The following is a 19,624-nucleotide window of genomic DNA, read 5'->3' as shown; positions in this document are numbered from 1 at the left end:
GGATAACTAGGATAAACCCAGAGGATTAACATCAGCATTTTAAGGTCACACACACACCCACACACATACATACACACAGGAATGGAATGTTTCAGAGAAGTGTAAACCTTGGAGAACGATACAGTCAAACATTTGATGTAATTCATTTTTATCTTGTTTTATATTATCTAGGTTTGTTTGTTTTTTAAAGAATAATTTTGGGGCAATTTTGCCTTTAATGGATAGGACAGCTGAAGATAGACAGGAAAGGGGGAGAGAAAGGGGATCAGTTAGTTAGTTTTAAAAGTAGCGTACCCAGCACTGATTAAGTAACTTTAATTTAAAAAAATCTATTTGTATTAAATGGGATAAAACATGCAAAACATGTTCTTTGCAAAAAAATTTTTTTGCACTACAGGCAACTTCCTCACCTGTCAAAAGAGTGAAACTGCATGGGCAGCATGGCGTGGGCCTGGGCGTTGGCAGCTGGGTCTGGGTAAGACACGGGCTCCAGTCCAGCCTCCATGCCCTCCACTGGAGCTGCCACCAGGCTCTTCAGAATCTCTTTCACATTAATGCCCTTGTTTGGCTGGCTAATGCTGATGATAGAGGAGGGTGGTTTCAACACCTCCATGCTGGGTGAGTCAGACAGACTCTCCTGGGACTTCTTCACCTCTGAGGACAGTGTAGATATGAGCACTCCCGCGCTGTGGTCCAGATCAGACCCGTTAAGGATGCTGGCTACCTGCTCCTCTCCAATACCAGAGTCTGTGTGGGGAAGGGAGCTTTCCATGTGGAGGTCTGATGGGAAAGGATGGTCCTTGCTGCTGTCAAATACTAGGGGTGTTTCTGTAGAGCACACACACATTCAAACACATAAAAATACACGTAACATACTAATAGCTAAATTATCAAATAATCATGTTTTGAATAAATAAATAAATAAATACATTTTCATCTTCATTTTTTATTTATTAATCGTTTAGTAAAAAAAATGATCAAAGAATTAAAAAAAGGTCAGAAAGACAAATTGCTGTTTTATCAACAGTCCAAAAACACAAAGTTATCAAATTCACAATGATAAAGAATCCTCATATTTGAGATTTTAGAATCATCTGTTTGGTTCTTTCACTGGAAAGTGAGTTATACACATATTTTCTGTCAATCCCAAAAGTGTATTGATCGTCATATCAGCTATGTTTATCATAGGTAGTCTTCCCATGTGCCAACTATCACAGAACATTTGTCAAGAGCAGAAACGGTTATTTAAAACTAAATAATTAACCAATACCAATGAATAAAAATGCATTCCAGAGATTGCTTTACATTCTTAGCCAAAGAGTAAATTTAGCATGTGTAGAAAGAGCCATGTGCCAATGCAGCCTTTCAGATGTCTCTCCAGAAGCTCTGATCCTCTGGTGAGATTATCTCTTGCTTATTCTCCTTCTATGCTAATAAAACATGAATCCTTTTCTTCAGCTTCCTGCTGCCTAAAGCCTTGGGAGGCTATCTATTTAACTGCTTTGAAACAGTGACAGAGGAGTCAGATAGCTGCTTTATTATTCTGCCACATAATATACTGCACCTTTCTATGCACATGAGATGCTGAGTGTGAACCAAGAGTTGCATTCAAATCACCAGCATTCCATCTCTTCTTACACTGAAAATGCTTTGTCTATATAGCAAACAACTGTTTGCCTTTTTTCCCCTAGAAACCTTCAGAGGTGCCTTTCTAGTCTGATATTGGTTCTTTCTGACCCAATGCTTACCTACAGTAGATGCAAGGCCATATTAATATTCATCACATGCCCCCTAACGAGGTCAGCGGGGCCTGATTTAGCCAGAAAGTCGTCTGGCTTCCTGGTCCATCAGACAATCGTCTGCCACATGCCGTCTGGAAAATTCCCCCATTTCTGGTGAAATTTATGAAGGCGGCAGTGTGCCTCTCTCCTCCCAGCAACCTCTATGATCCCATTCTCCTCTGGTGGATTGCTTGCCTAATGGGCACTGACAGATGGGGCTGAAAATAGCAAGCCTGGCTCCACTGCCCCAAAAACCCACAGTAGTTGGCCAGCAGGCTGCTGCCTTCCCATCTCTCAACTTCTCACTGCTCATCTTCTCTTTCTTTATTCTTTGTGTGTTCGGAACTCTTCAAATTACACTTTCATATTTCCTTTGCCCTCTCTCTTCTTCCTCTTGTTTCTCGTATTCACTTCACCTTTTGTATGAAAAGAAGATGATAAAGTATGCTCACTCGTGCATCTCATGATAGCAAGTTGGCACTGCGGCAGACATTGCGTTAAACCTTTGTAGGCAGCCACTGATTTCCTTTCATGTGGCTTAATGTATGATTTATTACTTGAGGCATATACTACCTTTCATTTCAGGGAGAACGATGATGCCTATTCAAGTTCATAACTACCATCTCCAGCCCCAGTCTCCATTTGCTTCCACATTTAATTCTGTGCGGTGCAATTAGCAGAGTTCATGAATAAATCATAGGTGAGCCGGTGGAGTGCAGGCAGGGTATCCCTGTTATTTTACTGAATGAGCTTTCAGCTCAAGCTGGCAGCAGTGCATCAGAAAGGACCAAAGACACTTACCATTCATTTATATCAGACACAGTCAGCAAAAGCTAAGATTAGTGAGAATGAAGAATGGATGTAAGAAAGGTAGGGCACAACTGTCAACACCTGTGCTGGTTGGTGAGTTGATCTCCTGACGCATGCTGCGGCCCGATAGGCTTATCCTGGCAGTCTCACGCTGGGGCTCCAGGATGTCGCGGTACTTGGAGACCATGAGGACAGAGATGAAGTACACCACAGCCAAAGCCAGGAACTGGGCTTGCTTACTGTCATCCTGTGAAGAGGAATCACAATTCAGTTATGTCATTCTCTATTCGGAATTTCACACAACCCACTGCTGCTGTCTAAAATAGTTCTCTCACAGTAAACGCACCCTGCATACAGCATGAAAACACATTCAAAGTACTGACACTATTCTCTAATATATTTATAATACTTGCTTTGAAATATGTGGCTTTGAAATGTATCCATTCAAATGTTATGGGCTTGTGTTCAACAGACAGCAGCTTAGTCGACAAGGGCACCTTTGGTGTTTCACCTGTTGATTGAAGGGTTTTACGTTGCACACCTGTTTGTGTGTCATAAAAGAAAACTAATCCTTTTCTCATCATCTCTACCTGCAGCTCAGAAGTCACAAGTCTTTGTGACAAATATATGCATGTTGTACATATGCACACCCTGCATATAAAAACCCACAGAGAACTGCACTCACCACATCACGAAACACCACAGCGCGCAGTCGATTGATGTCCACATCCTGCAATAGGCGATCAGGGTCCTTGATGGGAGACAGGTTACTAGGGACAGTCTCTATGGCTGTCTGAAGCAAAAAAACAACACAATATGACATGCTACTCTGTCAGTGGATGCTCAACTAAACTGGTCAAATATGGAACCGAATAATCTGCCAACACTTGTAGTATACGAAGACAAATTTAGTATAATAGGGGGTATAAATGACACTTAGAATAGGAGAGCTGATTTAGTGTCAGTACAGTTCACGTTCTAATCATGGGGCAAAGTGTTCTTGGAGTACTGAATACATTTTCTCAGGACACACAAACCACACATCCTACCTTGTTGGAAGTCAAAGCATTTTGCAGGATTTCCTGAGTCTTGTTGTTGTTGGGAATGGAAGACTTATTTCCTCTGTCTCTGTGTCTCTGCCTGCACTCAAGACAGTTCCTAACAGCCACACAACACACTGAGCACACGCACACACACACACCATACAAATAGGCTTTCATTTCAGAGTTAAATGGAAATTAAATGTTGATAACATGCATGACCTCTTTAAAAATTAATCAGTTATCTCTGATGACAATTTGTTCCAGGCTGCTGGGACAGAGACTGGGAGTAAAATCAGCAGCCAGACTGATTTCACACTGAAGCCAGTGATGAGAAATTGTATGTTTGCAACAAGGACACTGTGAAGTCTGAAGGCTATTTCCCTATTTCCCATCCCCCAGAGCACAACTTGGAAGTCAACAATCCAGCAAACACAGGCTCTTGCACACACACAACCCACAGGCACAAACAGATATAGACAGACACACTCTCATGTGCCCAGACAAAAAGAAGCACAAACACACACATTTTCTATGATCGCTTCATTTATCAAATAATTCTTGTAAAATAACTATATTCTATATTTTACAGTTGATTCAAAAGAATTCACTAGCTCTGAATTTAGCAGTTATCTACTTTGCATTCAAATGTAATTCCTCATATCTCTATTATGTACACAGACACATTCAAACACACACAAGGGCAGAGAGGACCTTATGAGTCTTAGGAGACATGCCAATGACAGACACAAAAGGCTACCATTTGCAAAGAGTACCCGACTGCACTGCAAATTATTCTCTCTGCTTGTGATGAATTCAAAATGATGATCCTGTCATTTTTTCTACTGCGGGAAACTGCTGCAAAACCATGCACATTCTCCAATTTAGTATACAATTAGCAAAGGACTCTTAAAATTAATTAGCTTTGCTGATCAAACAGGGGATTTTCAGGGATTAGGGGAATTATTAGTGTGTGAAGAGAATACTGTCATGGCATTTTCTACTTCATCAATTTCTCAGTGAAACTGGCAAAAGATGCACTTTACCTCCCAAAACCCCACATAAAGATACTGTAATTGTTTCACCGTCTCGCTGCACTTACAAACATTCACGTCTACAGCAGCAAACATACAGTCATGATCTTACCAAGTCTGAGGCACTGACGCATCAGGCCACCAGAGGACATGTTCTTCTCAGCCTCGATCTCACTGAAGTTGAGGGAGCTCGAGAACACCAACACATCCACCATAACCATGAGACGGGACAGGAAAGTGATGGCGGTCTCTGAGGACATTCCCTGTGTTGCCTCGATGTTCTCCAACTCCGTCTTGCACAAGGAACAAGAGAAAATGTGCAAATGTACAATATCATCTCTGCCACATTCTCACCACTGGTTTTGATTAAACCATTTTTTGACAGAAACATGCAATAGAATATGAAAAGAGGGGCATATCACAGACATGAACGCAGTGAAGGGTGCTCCTGAATTTAAGACAGAGACAGTCAGGTCAGGTCAGAAAGGGGGCAGCAACTGGGGCCATCATTATTACATGAATGTGAGCAGGGTTTGGGGTAGAGATTAAAAATTGTAAAAATTGGAGTTTGATCAGAGTCAGCTTAATATACAACTTCACCCAAGGCGATATTTTGCTAAATACATTTTTGGGGGTAGAGCCAAAGCAGACCCTTTTTTGTTAGCTAATTTCCTTTGTGATAAGACAAAGGAAGGTTTTCTTAGTTAAATATTTGAGAATCGTGCCATCTGCACCAGTCCAGAGGGATACTACATTTTCAGATCTATTTAATGAGTTTTAAGCACAAAGGGGCTGTGAATACAGTAATTAAGAGGGATGAATTTAAATAGAATAAATAATAACCATGAAACTCCAAACATGCACAGACAAAATAAACAAAATAAGATGATTAAAAACCATTTCAATTTAACCCTGCAAATTAAATACGATAATTACAGTAGATCGATAAAAGCAAACACGAATGACACAAAGAGAAGGTAATTACAAAACTGTTCTAAAATAATGTCGTCCTCAGCATCAATTGTAGCAGAGTGAAGCTGAGCAAATAAAAGTGGCCCCAATCAATAAACATATATACATCTTATTTCCCACAGGTACACACTGTATTATTGTAAACTGAAGACAACCTTAGATAAAGAAAAATGTTAAAATAAACTACCACTAGATGGCATTATCCCCCCACAGTACAGACAGTGAGGTGCACTTACAGTAGGAGAGGTAGCAGCTGAGAGAAGGGGCAAGATCCCTCCACAAGCAATAATGATGTTGTCTACCATTTGAGAGATGAGGTGGATGGTGTTGTGGACAAAAATGATGTTCTCATTACTATTAACAAAGTCCATGACAGATTTGGTGGAGTGGCTGCAGGAGAAGAAGGGAAAAAACATTGATGATTGTTATAGGTACAATCACATTTTCACATTATATAAATGATATGGCAATTTTACTGTGTAGTAAACTAAAAACATTTACAGAATGTATAAAAAGCCGGATTCAATATACATCTAAAACAGCAATAAAAGTATATGTAAGTTCTGATATGGGAGGGTAATGTGGATATCACTGCAGGCACCATGCTCGCCCCCCTCTTTGTCCCTCTTAAGTGCATATAAACCACTTCACACACCTCCTCCAGACATGGACGTCACTCTCCAGTGCAAACAGCAGGTCAGTGAGCAGTCTCTGGTGCATGGCCGACCATTTGAACTCTGGGATGCGGAACATGGTGGTGCGTGGGCCGGGGCTAAACTGCCGTCGCTGTTCCTCTGTCATGGGCGTAACCCTGAAGCCCAAGTCCACACGTATGTCCCTCTCCATCTGAGTAGCTAAGCGGCCATGTAGACTCTGATGGGAGAGCAATTTAACAGTAAACAAATTAATTTGGCATTACATATACAATCACTGTCCATTATGAGATACTGTTTACACAGTAGTTGCTGATCTTCTTTCAAGATCAATAGTGCACCCTTAATGAGATATAATGCTACTGTCATCGTATTCACTATGAATGATGAATTGCCAGAGTAAAGTGGGTCCTTGGATTACCACCTCCTGCCTGTGGGTTAAGGAAAAATACAACAAGCTCAATGCATCCTCTAAATATAAGTTGAATGAGTCAGCAAGGTGGTGAAGAAAAGCCTGTTTAAAAAGCAGCAGCAATGAATTGAACATGAGCAATTACGCAACAGCAGAGAAAGGTTTAAAAATAAAGGCTGCCTCCCACTGGCCCTCCATCAGTGACCCAGCATAGGCAAAAGAGCCTGACCTCTGAGAAAGAGCACAGCTCATATGAGAGGGAGGGGAGCGAGGAACAAATCCCAGGCGATTGTGACAGAATAATGCTTTGTCTATTTCTGCCCTCCTGTTGGCTCAGCCAATATTCCAACAGCCCACTTTCCTGAGTCTCAGAGGGATGTTGCCTGATGTGCACCAGGCCATCCTGTCCCCATTACAGCCAGAGTTGGGCAAGGGAACGATCCCTATGGGTCTGTTAATATAGAACTGTTCACAAAAGGCCAACAGATCCTGACAATGGCAAATGGTCTCTTTACTCGCTTTGACCCTGGCGCTGCTCTGTTTCAGTATTCATGATCGTCTGCCGTTTATTTCCCTCTGGCAAAGCTTTCCTGTTATTTAAATCTGGGAAAGTCAGTGGATCTCTAGAATTTATTTCATGTAAAAGTCAAAGTATGGGAAGAAGGTCTTTTTTCTGTTGGATATTACCTGATAACTCAATTTCCAAGGATGAACTACATGATGATTTAGCTTTGGACCAACCTGCGTGGTGGCTGTTGTTTGAATCTTTTTCATCTCCTTGTCTTTGCCATCATCTGATCTCTCTGTGTCAGAAGTGTTGCTTGTTGCATCTGCTGCACTGCTGGTCTTTGCAGCCGAGGGGTCCCCGTCAGATGCTGCTGCAGCTGTGCCCTCAATGACCTCTGGGCTTTTAAAGGAGGCCTGAGCCTCGGTACTAGCCACAGAGCTGATGCCCTCCAACGCTGCCTGTAGTTCAAACTCATCCTTCTCCAGGATACTGGGTAAGGAGCCAAGCTCAGAGCTGCCTGTCATGTGAGCAAGAAGGCCCAGTTCATCACTGGCACTGGTGTGGACTGGAGGCTCAGGGCTGGGGAGGACCAGAGGCTCGGCTGTACTGAGATCAGGCAGTAGCTTGTCTTCCATGCTGCCTGTCACCTTGCCAAACAGAAAGTTGTTGTTGTTAGGGATGCTGTCTTTGTCATCATCTAGAGTAATGAGAGGGGGTGCATTTTGGTCATCCATGTTGCCCTTTGGCAACAACACACTGTTGACATTATTGTTGAGCTTTTCCACAGCAGCACTATAAACATTATCCAACAAAGAATCCACCTCCACCAGTGCCCCATTCTCAGATACGCCAAGAGTTTCAGAGGACAAGTCCATGTCATCTATCTTAACCTCCGTAGCCTCCACCTTTTCAGCCTTGATGTCCACCAGAAGGTCATGAACTTCGACCCTGACCCCATCTACTGTACCCTCCGTTCCTCTGAGACCCTCTTCAGGCCCCTTCCCTTCAACCAGCAGGTTGCACGAGTCTGCGCTCTCATAGTCCTTTTCACTCTCAGGTGTCTGGGAGTTATCATCCATTTCTCTGATCTCGATAGTGCCATTGATGCCAGAGGCCTGAGCAGATAGACCAGAGATGGTGCTGACCAAACCCTTCTTTCCTTTCTTAATATTCTCCTCCTCCTGACGCTGGTACTCTTCATACATCTTTGCCAAGTACTCTTTATGTGCCTCATATGTCACCTATAAAAAGGGGAACATTAAAGAAAATGTTAGCCACACTTTTATGATGCAAATGACTGTGAAGAGGATATTAAAATAACAATTAAGACAAAACATATAATGTCTCCCTCAACAGTAGATGTCAGTGTTTCCTCTTTGTTGTACAGTACAGTACAGTAAAGTACTCACCTTAGAGTGAGCTATAGAGAGTGTGTCCACCCACACGCGCCATCCTCCCCACTCATACTTGATGGCATGATAGAGTAGAATCCGAAAAATGTTGTACACCATCTCAGTGATCTTCTGCTCATCAGAGTTTTTAGGGTTGATATAGCCAAGAGAGAACATCCAGTCCTGCCATACAGAGCACTGAAGCAGACACCTGCAATATGCACATAATCACAAGATCAACAAAAAAATATATATTTTACACGAGCCAGAGTGAGTAATTTAAGTCAATTCTGATCCTCTTATCTTAAGCAAGTTTAGCATTTATAATGGATGTCGGTGTTAAAAGGAACCATTTCCAACAGCACTCTACTTCCATCAAACTTGAAAAAGCATTTAGGCCAATTATTCTTCATGCTTCTCCTCAACATCTGTCTTTAAGTCAAAATAATGTATTGGTGCCATTTGGCATTTTCATACAGATTATGACAGATTGTTGTGATCATTTGGCTATTCATCTTTTCATTGCTTGTTTATTTGTCAGAAGCTTCTCACACAACACAATGACAGCCGGGATAAAAAAAGGGGCAGCACATGAAAACCAATTAAGTGTTTTTTTTAATTCAACACTTTAACTTGAAGAAGCACTTTCTGCCTAATAATTTCAGGCTAATTATGTTGTTTATTTAGGTCAGTGGCTTCCTAAGACTTATAATTTAATTGCAATATGTTTAATTGCAATATGTGAGTGAGTGAGTGAGTGAGTGAGTGAGTGAGTGAGTGAGTGAGTGAGTGAGTGAGTGAGTGAGTGAGTGAGTGAGTGTGAGTGTGAGTGTGTGTGTGTGTGTGTGTGTGTCAGAATGAGAAAGTGAAAGAGTGGGGAAGCAGAAACTGTCAGGAACTGTCATGGAAACATCTGCTGGAGAACATGTCTCAGGATGATTTAGCACCAGTCTGAGTGTGGCTACATGAGCCTCTCAAACATGGTATGAGGAAGGGGGGACAGTGTGCCTTTTTCTCTTTTCTTTGATGCATTAATCAGCAGATAATTGGAGTGGGTGAGCAAAAGGCAGTTCTGCTCACCGTCTGTTCTCTCGGCTGTTGCTGAATAGTTTGATCATGTCTGAAAGGAAGAGCCGCCGAACTTCCATCAGCTCTGTGCTGGGGGCGGAGCTCTTCAATAAGGTGGCTACTACCTTGAGAATCACTGAAATCACACACACACACACACACACACACAGACACAAATATATACACATATTGTCAATTTTACCAGAAAACCAAGTACTTTAGAAAGAATAAAATGCAATGTGACACGTAACAGGCTTACTTGGGTTCTGAATCTTGACAGTGGAGTCGGGCTCAGGGTGAGGTTTGTGAACTACCTGTGTGCAAACCTGCTCTGTCAGAATCTGGTGCAGGAAGCGGTGAGAAGGCATCAGTCACACAATCCGTACAAAGAGCCCAAAGGTGCAGGTAATGTTGGGACATCTGAGAGGAAAATGTTTTGTTACCTCGTACAGAGTGTTGTAGGTCGTCACGGTCACAGTGTTGGTGTGCAGCATGAGTCTCTCTCCCAGGAGAGTAAAGAGGCTGTGTGTGTGCATGATCTCCACCTTCCTCCTGTGGATAAACACACACAAACACACACACACACACAAACGCAGACATAATGGTAAAGTGGCTTGTTTAGAGCTCCCTAAGCCACTGAAAGAATCAGCAAGTCCCGTCAGCTTGCTTCCCTATTCTCACCCACAGGGAGCCAGGCTCTGGAGACAAGTGTCAGAAACAGCCTGCTGTCATAAATTGGGCGAATTTTTCGTTGGAGGTGTGTAGGATAACGAAGTTAGCCTGTCACTAGAAATGGCTCCAAGATACAACAGAGGCATACCACAGGTGAATGGGTTCAACAGTGACAAACCTCTGCAAACAGCATAAAGACTGCTGTCACAATGCTAAGCCAAAGCTGCTGCCACTGCCTCAAAATGGTTTGGGACTTTCCTAATAACTTGACAGTTTTTTGTTTTTTTTAATGTTGCAGAGTCTGGCAAATTGGACACTTAGGAGAAGAGTAGCATTTCTCTCAACTGTATAAATATGGAAATTTGTGAGAAAAGGGCAAACTGATGATGCACAGCAAGCTGAGCTGGAACTTAAAAGATTGCTCAACCTAAGAGGTACAGTGGGAGGATGAGCCTTGTCGAAAATGCTTTCATGAGTGTAAAAGCAGACAGAGACAACTATCTGGCGACCTGTCCAGGATCGCCAGATTATTGTATTATTATTGTAGCAAGTAAGTGTTTCAATTCAACAACAAAAAATCCTCTCTGCTAACAGAAACAAACCCAGGATAAAATATGCTTAAATAATAACAAAATAAACAGACGCCAAAATAGTGACGCAGAGTCTCAGCTTGGACTGGCTCCAGGTCTGTTTTGTACAACATGGCCCCAAAAAGTTTTAACTAATACAAATCTGTACATTGCATCATACTAACTATTTTACTTATCAACCCAGACAGAACTAGTAATTTATAACAACACTGAACATATGAAAGTAAAATGACAAATATAATCACCAAAAGTAGTCACATCAACAAAGCACTGAAGAAACATCTTTAATTCTTTATGAGTTGCATTAGAGCTTATATTAAGAAGGATGGTGCTTTAAAATGAATGAAAGCTATTAAAGTGAGGGGTGGAGGCAGGCTTACATGAAGCCTTCCTGTCCCTTTAGGATATAGACCTTTTTCCCTGTTCCTGGGGCGGTCTAGTACGGGCCTATGTCTGCCCTTTCTCTCCATTCAGGCACCGGGAACACCTGGTACTCCAACATTGTGAGCACAGCAAAAACTCCCATATCTTCTCTTTCCATCCCTGCATCCTGCATTCATAGGCTCTCCGTCCGTAGGCATTCTCTCTCCTTTCCAATGTGCAGTAAACAGAAGATATGCTGACATGCTCGTCGGTAGTTTATTATTTATTTCACTCTGTGGGATAGTAACTTGGACCTCTTCCACCATTCCCTTATATGAAGTAATGGTTTCAGGGCACAACGCCAGGAATTCAGGTGTTCAACAAAGAAGTGCACCCTTATTTGTAAAACTGGCATCCAGTCAAAAGTTTTTGGGCTCCAGTGATTGTCCACTATTTCAAAAGAGTGGCAGGAACAGATGAATCACATCTCTGGATGTAAAGCCTAATTCATGATTTTTCAGTTACAAACCTAAAAGCCTATTGTCATGTTGTCAATCTGAACACTGCAGGGAAATGGAAAGGCTTAAAATGACACAGTAACACAGAGGAGATAACAACATTATATGATGTATCAGACACCCATTTTCTTAAATAAAAACATGACACTTCATTCATCTTTAGACTATCATTAAAAAAACACTTAACAGTGTGTAATTACAATCTACTACACAGTTATTGAAATGTGGTACTTACTTGTGGCCCAAATGCTTGAGGAAGTACCCAAGGACTTTGAGGGATTGTACTCGAATGCTTTCACTTTTACAGGCCATGAGCTTGTAGATTACCCTGGAATAGACACAAGCAGTGAAAATTGGCAACAGCACACTGTCTTGACAGAATAAAACATAGCCCTGTTGATGGAAAGGTCCTCCACTGGTTAGCTGACAACCACTTTCCTTCAGAGTGAATTTACATTAACTTTAAATGAATGTCCTAATGAAAGCAGCAACCCTTCCACAATGAATTCCTTAGAACTCACAAGTAGCGCTTCACTGTGCACATTTATATTTTATAGGATCACATGGGGTTAGTTTGATCATCTGTGTCATATTGTGAAATAAATATGTTAATATTGTTACTTTTCCATGCATAGGTTATTTTCTCACTGATGTTATGAATCATTCATGCATCATGTAGGCACACGATAGCAGCACAAGTGTTCAGTGCTTAGGTTTATTTTGTGAAAATCACCCCCTCATTTTGTGCTAGGACAGCGAAAGGGATTGAGTCTACTCCTGAGGGGCTTACCGTATTCCATTTCTCTGGTCAAAAGCAGGGATCATGGAGGCTGGGTGCTCAGACATGAGGGCTACCACCAACTGCAACACATCATGCAGATTCTCATCCTGCAGACAAACCAAGAGAGAAAGATGATGAGAGGGAGAAAAATAGTAAAGAAAGCTGGAGAAGAAGGAGAAACACATTTTTATTCTTTGCTCAGACTCTGTAACTGTAGCAAAGACATTAAGTATGTGTAATTGCATCACCTGTAATTGTAGAATACACCTGAGCCCCAACAACTATCTTAAACAGCACAGGGGCAGTGGCTGCCAATTGCACAATCGAAAAAACACTGCTGATTTAAATTATTCACTCATTTCGCTGGTTAGTTAGATAGTGGAAAAAAATAAACTTCTACTAGAATAGTAAAGCTGAAGATGCAATGTGACCTTGTAGTTTAGTGGAGCAAAGTGGCCCACAAACACACTCTGTAGTGAATTCACTTGGAGCAGGGATAGACTCATGTACCTCATGCATTGTTAACAAATAGTTCAGGATGCTCTGCAGCTCATCCTCTTTCACACCACGGTCCTGAAAGAATACACAAATAGAAAAACAGATGAAAGTTTAATTAATGTACATGGGAAATTATTGGAGAAGGTCCATTGCATTACAAAGATGCCAATATAAAAAAAACTTCACAGTATTTTTCATTTGGCACTGTTATATGAAGGTACTAGAAATTCCTGGAGGACGCACACTTAGTTTTAGGCCTCTATTGTATCATTTTATATTTTTTTGTCTCGACTGGATGTGCAATTGATGTACATGTGATGTAAATTTCGGTGTCTGCAACAAAACTGATTGACTAACTTGTTTGCATGAGAAATGTTCTGTCTAGTGTTCCTCTTATATCTACCATGCAGTAAAGAACGCTGTTACAAAGCAAAGCTGGATAATTATGTGCAGAGATGTGGCATGCTGTGATGTGGGCAGCGAAACACAAATTCAAACTGCGCAGTATAAAACATTTAGAGCCCTAATCAAATGTGTAATACATAGCCCAGCACTCTAATACTTTCATTATTGGTTAGTCGATCATTTATTTTTATATATTGAATAATTCAAATTATTTAGTCAGTAAAGCACCAAATACCTCAGTTTGATAAACAGTAGGAAACAACACATGCTTATATCTTTATTTGATAAATGAGTTAAATGATTAAATAATAGCAAATACTGAACTAATTAATTCATTACATTTGTTTCAGCACCACTGGTTTTCTTCCAAGTACATACTTTTCAGAAGAAATCCATAAATAAATAGCACTGAATTTATTAAGGAGCAGACCATGAGAATGTTAACACGGGGAAAGTTGACAATCTCCGTATTTCTCTGAGCAGCTCAAAATCAAGGTGTGAGGGGCTGTGAGGCATGAAGACAGGTGGGATATACCTTCAGGATGAGTTGCTTGAGGAAGAGAAGCATGAATGCCCGCAGAGAAACTATTTCTTTCTGGGTCGGCCTTGGACCATCTGTAGTTGGAGAGAGAGAGAGAGAGAGAAGCATAAAACTGAGAACATATTTTCCACTTTTCCATCTTCCAGTCTCTTCTATATTTAAGTTTTTACTAAACATTTTATTTTTTGTTTATTTTTATGATCCAAGGTTTCTTTTGAATGCTTTCTCTTTGATAATGACACATGTCTCTCATTGATGTCTTGTGTTTGCCTCCTTTTGAGCCTTTGAAAAAAAGCAGCATACAAACATGAGACAGCGTTAGTTTTCCTTGCTGCATCATCAGTTTTATACCAATTTACTGGATTCACCTTGAACGTGTGCAGTAAATGTTGAGAGCATCTCCCACTTTGTAAAGACATAAATTTGCACATCAAAAATGAGAAGAATACATTTCCTATAAATAGCAACTGTATTCATCACGTATGCTGCAACCAAAGTCTGTGTTTATCCCAAGTAGCCTTGGTCAAAACAAAGTGTCCAGGCAGCCAGCCCAAGGTCACCATAGTCACACCTGCCCATCACACTGGCCAACATCTCATTAAAACTACCCAGAATGCCTCCGCCAACTTAAGCTCACATTGGCAATCCGAGGTTTGCCTCACATTGTAATCCATCTCTGTCATGAACCTCATTTAACATCTGACGGGCCAAACACTGTCAGCAGGTGTATGTATGTCGTGCAAATACAGGAGAATGATAGAATATGACAGAAAACATTGATTAACTGTCACATCACAGAGCTGCTGTACTGGTTTGGTTGGCACAAGAATTAATTTTGACATTGTCAGATCCTATTCAATATGCTGAGCTCTTTTGTTTGTAACCAAAATGTGTTTGCACCAACACTGAGTAAGCACACTAATGGGCTGCAGCAACAGGCAGATCAATACAACACAGAGCTATTCAGTCACACACATATCAGAAAATACAGGATATGGCAGGCATTCCCACTTATAACAATACAAAGATGAATCCTCTTGAGATTAGCAGCACTGTAGCATAAAAGCTCTATCTTGGCTATAAAACCTGGCATATATTCATTCATTTCTTATTCATCCTGTGCAGCCAGCCAGGTATAAACACCCAGACAAAATCTTTTACATTTGCAGAGGTATTAAATGACAGCAGCTGAGCCAAATACAACAGCTAAAGCCTTTCAGGGAAAATTGGTCACTTTGCCCAATGTCTCTCCTCTCCTCCTAGCACTGATAAACTCCAACCTACACCTCGTCTGGACACATGTTCATTTAAAATGGGGACAGTGCCATGATGACAGATACAACAGCCGCAGACACCTGACCATCCTGCTGCTCCAACAGCCAGTCAATGTAATCAATGATGAGGCTCCCTGAGGTTGCAGGAGGATGGCAAGTGTTGCTGAATCTCGACACTGATTAATAGAGTGAGAGAGGAAAAGCCGGTGCAGGGACAGAGCCTGACATGGAAGGGATGATAAGAACATTATTACCACAGCCACTGCATCCAAGTTATTCACAACCAATTATGCTCAGCAGCTCTGCACAGCTCTTGTTTTTCCCGTTCACATATTGCTTTACTTCCTGCATCCCAAGGGCACGAGGAGAAGGAGTTTATTGAAAAACAATTTATGTCCATGTGATTAATGCAGGAATCTTATTTCGGCTTATAACTGATGATAATAAAGTCTCAACCTACACAATAGCATGCGTCCTACATACTTGTGCAAACCCTAACAAGAACAATGATGCCTTCACTCTCTAAATGCTTTTAAATAAACAAAGGCTGATATGCCGTTATGCAACAAGTATTTTTAATCACAGCTGAAATAATTGGTTTCCAAAATTCTTCTCAAGTTGTAACTAACATGTTTTGTCTGCTTAAGCTGCTCTTGAGAGCATCTGGAGTATTTTGACTTCTAACTTTAAACAAAACACACAAAGGGCAAACATGAAGAGAAAAAACATAAAAAAATTAATGGGTAAGGCCAATGGCTGTATTAAGAATGTTTATTCTGATCAAAGTTGCTCTGTTGCAAGGATTTTATCATTTAATTCTTCAAAATTTCCCAAATGTTCTCAGATCAAATGCTGATTTCGCAAGGGCTTGTTATGCTCAAAAAAGTGTATCTGCTGATTTACAGATGACTGTTTCCCAATGTAAGCCTATGGGGAAAAGTCTTTTTGGGTTTAGTGGCATCACGTGATGTTGTAATTCCATGGTTTGGCCACAACAAAAATTAGATTCAAAGCCCAATGCTCTTTCTGGAGCTTAGTAAGGCCCCCATGTCTCTCTCAACAACTTTTCTAATCCACCACTTAACCTCCATCTGCTCCAGTGGATATCCCAGATGTAAATGTGAAGCATGTCAGTGTTTTCAGTTCCCAGACTTACCTGTAATCAGTCATTTGTGACTTACATGAGATTAATTCATCAGAATAAAGGCACACACAAAAATCACAAGCCTTGATCAGATTCCATTACACGATGCACCAATTTTTGTCACTGGTTATTTATCTTGTTACAGGAACAAGAGAGAACCAGTTTGAATCGAACCTGGTGGTGACAGGCCAAACAGCTTTGATGCCCATCTCATTACTCATTATTTAGTCAAACAGAAGCAGGGCAGAGACAGAGACAAAGGGAAAGTGATAGAGATTGAGACAGATTATGCGTTGGCTTGTGGGTACAGATCACAGACTGGGAGAAGTTGAGCAATGGGCATCTGTCTGTGAGTGCCTGCAGTGATTCTGTGTATAACTGTATGATACATGGCTTTAATTTGATAGCACTCTCTATTAAGACCCGAGGAAAAAAACAGGAGGCACTTCCAGAAACGGAGTGAGTAGCTGGAGGAGCTCTGTTTAAATGTGTTCGCTGTGTCCCTATAATTGAACACTTCATTATCTGCTCAGCTCTCTCCCTCTTTGTATGTGACTTTGTTTGGTCATTTCTCAGTTTAGAAGGACAGAGAGAGAAAAAAACTGACCTGCCAAATCAAGCGCAGATTAGTGGAACTAGACCACTTTGAACATTACCCACAGCAGGAGGAAGATCCATTTCAAGATATGTCCTCCACAGAATTTCTGCCATTTTCTCAGGCCATTACATTCTCCCAAGGCTTCAACAATAATCAGCACCATATTTACAGATGTGTTTGAAAGGGCTACATTTAAAGGAGGCTTAACCAGAGAGGTCCTTAAAGGAAGAATATATGGCTTATACATGTGTATCATAACAATGCAATGATCCATCACTCTAAGGACTTTCTACTCAAAACTCCATCTGAATGTCATTTAGTCACTTTGTTTCTAAGTTTTTCTCTATACTCACGCATTGTCTTCTTTAAGCACAGACACCTTGTAAGGGGATCACATTTGGGTCAACAATTCTTTATATCACTACACATAGTTCATGACCATCTGTGAATGTGGGACTGTTAAATCAAGAGCTTTTCTTCAACCTCTGCTCACTCTTCACCATGTGAGTTCAAAGCAATGCCTGCATTACTGCTGACCAATGAACCTGTTGATCTCATGGTCCTCACTCACAAACAGAATTCTCAGATTCTTGATCTTCTCTCACAACCCAGCAGTAGCAATCTGCTCTTTTCTGGCAGTGGACCATGATCGCAGTCACCCAGAAACCCTGCCTTCACCTGGCACCCAACCCAGACATCTGCACCTATCCTTGCAAGCAGTAAAGCCCACATAGTAGACTAATAGTAGTTTTAGAAACATTTGAGGTTTTATTATATTATGACTGTGATTCTTCTTTATAGCTTGAACAAAATGCAGAAAGTACAATGACTGCACTGTAGCACTTCCTGTCTTTATTATTTTGGCGTTTTTACAACCGCTGTTGACATCTCTGACTTTCTGGCTAACAACAAAGAAAACTACTCCTTGGCCTTGTGATGCTCCAATACAAAGCAGAATATACAGCAGCGCCTGAGGCTACACAGAAACAGATTTCCCAAACAAGTGATTTCGACATCAAAATCTATTATTCAACAGTGGTGAAAGCAACAAAAAAACCTATGAAGATGGTCCAAAGTAGTGGATGTGATAGAAATAAAGTCAAGACAAAAGTTCCTCTGATGTCCGAGCTAAATATAGCTCATCGTCCTAGAGCATTAGTCCTAGATAGTTTGGGATTTCATCACTTATTAAGTCTTGTAAAGTTTCCTTGTGCAGCATAAGAAGGGATAAGGGACACCGCACAGTGTAAGTAGATGGGATAAGGAAACAAATTAAAATCAGGGGGAAAAATGAGTTTGCAGGGCTGTGGATTGAACTTACAGATGTGTGTAACCATATTCTCCCAGCTAACCTCAGTCTAGAAGTCACTACCTCTATTAGGAGGAAATCAATTAGAATCCCTCCCAGCTCTAGCAAATCATGAATGTAGGCCAAGTGCCTTGATGTGGCATATAAATAGGCTAAAATGATGCTCCATTCAGCCAACTCTGACACTCCCAGTGAGAATTTGTTTTCATCTTGCAGTGGTAATAAATGTGATGCTCACTTGAGATGGAAATTATAAGTGGTGCTAACAATGTCAATCGAAGAAAACACCTTTCTTAAAGAAATGATTATTGCGATGACTGTATAACAAGGATTATATCAAGGTTGTCAGAGTAGAAGCTTCAACCTTCAGGGAGCAGATTTCATTAGGCCTTGGTGGAGCAAAAAGGGAGCTCTACCATTATAAGAAACCCCTATATAATAGCACAGATAGTTTTAGAAAAGAATAATGGAGAGCAAAAAGGAAATGACAGTTCAAGGACACTTTTACTTCCAGCAGAGCCTGTTTTGTGACGTACTGTTGTTGCATAGAGAGAGGATGCCAGTCATACCACTGGCCCAGGTTTCAGAGGCCTGACACCCACACCAAGCACCCTAGTGGGATGACAGTATTGATGTGGTGTGTCTGCCTTACTGTCATCTCCAGTGATGGCCATGGTCCTAACAGCTGACAGGCAAGCGCTTCCATGTGGAGATGAGTCATTTCAAATGTGGGGGAGCTGCTGCCATTTCAGGAAGACACTTTGATAGCAGGCTTGTGACTGCTCACAATCATTGTGATTGGTTCACTCCCAATGATTTCCCTTCCAAAAGACTGAACCAATGTGGATGAGCCTTAGAATGGATGGGTAACAGTTTATATAAACAACAACCCAAATCAAATCATATTCCACAGCTAAAATAACAAAAGCAAATTAACTCAGCTTGACTTATGCTGAAAGGAATACAAAATACAAAATATGCTCACCGAGACCCTTTGGTGTGATGCCGCTGCTGTCTGCAGGGTTGACGGCCCAGTGGTAGTACTTTAGCGTATGCATGAGCTGAAGCACTGTGCCCACTCGACGAATCGTGTTGTAGATGGTTGCCGTGCCAATGAACTCAGCAGAGAGGTATGTGTACAGAGAAAGCTGCACCTGGAGTGAGAGCACACACATACATGTATTCATGCTATTAAGAAGTAGAAAAAGTGATCAGTCCTCAGAACCTTATATCATCCAAGACATTTTACTGTTGTGGATTGC

At 41.2% G+C, this 19,624-nt stretch overlaps 1 protein-coding gene across 4 annotated transcripts in view; it reads right to left on the bottom strand.

The window, feature by feature from the left end:
* The window catches only part of nbeab (neurobeachin b), a 194,412-nt gene that overhangs the window by 102,531 nt on the left and 72,257 nt on the right, over positions 1–19,624 (bottom strand). For all 4 annotated transcript variants that reach the window (XM_059331642.1, XM_059331641.1, XM_059331643.1 and 1 more), the window contains 17 exons: positions 19,348–19,516; positions 14,032–14,111; positions 13,104–13,166; positions 12,603–12,700; positions 12,048–12,140; positions 10,113–10,221; positions 9,929–10,010; positions 9,682–9,805; positions 8,620–8,812; positions 7,444–8,451; positions 6,293–6,510; positions 5,874–6,027; positions 4,778–4,958; positions 3,641–3,768; positions 3,277–3,384; positions 2,673–2,838; positions 411–828 (listed from right to left, as the gene is read on the bottom strand). In XM_059331642.1, coding sequence (XP_059187625.1) covers positions 411–828; positions 2,673–2,838; positions 3,277–3,384; positions 3,641–3,768; positions 4,778–4,958; positions 5,874–6,027; positions 6,293–6,510; positions 7,444–8,451; positions 8,620–8,812; positions 9,682–9,805; positions 9,929–10,010; positions 10,113–10,221; positions 12,048–12,140; positions 12,603–12,700; positions 13,104–13,166; positions 14,032–14,111; positions 19,348–19,516 — 3,392 coding nt within the window. The remainder of the gene's footprint in view (positions 1–410; positions 829–2,672; positions 2,839–3,276; positions 3,385–3,640; positions 3,769–4,777; positions 4,959–5,873; positions 6,028–6,292; positions 6,511–7,443; positions 8,452–8,619; positions 8,813–9,681; positions 9,806–9,928; positions 10,011–10,112; positions 10,222–12,047; positions 12,141–12,602; positions 12,701–13,103; positions 13,167–14,031; positions 14,112–19,347; positions 19,517–19,624) is intronic.

Source organism: Centropristis striata, chromosome 4, assembly GCF_030273125.1.
Source record: "Centropristis striata isolate RG_2023a ecotype Rhode Island chromosome 4, C.striata_1.0, whole genome shotgun sequence".
NCBI classification, from domain to species: domain Eukaryota; kingdom Metazoa; phylum Chordata; class Actinopteri; order Perciformes; family Serranidae; genus Centropristis; species Centropristis striata.
Note: the sequence above shows the minus strand (reverse complement) of the source record. Positions and strands in the feature narration are given on the sequence as shown.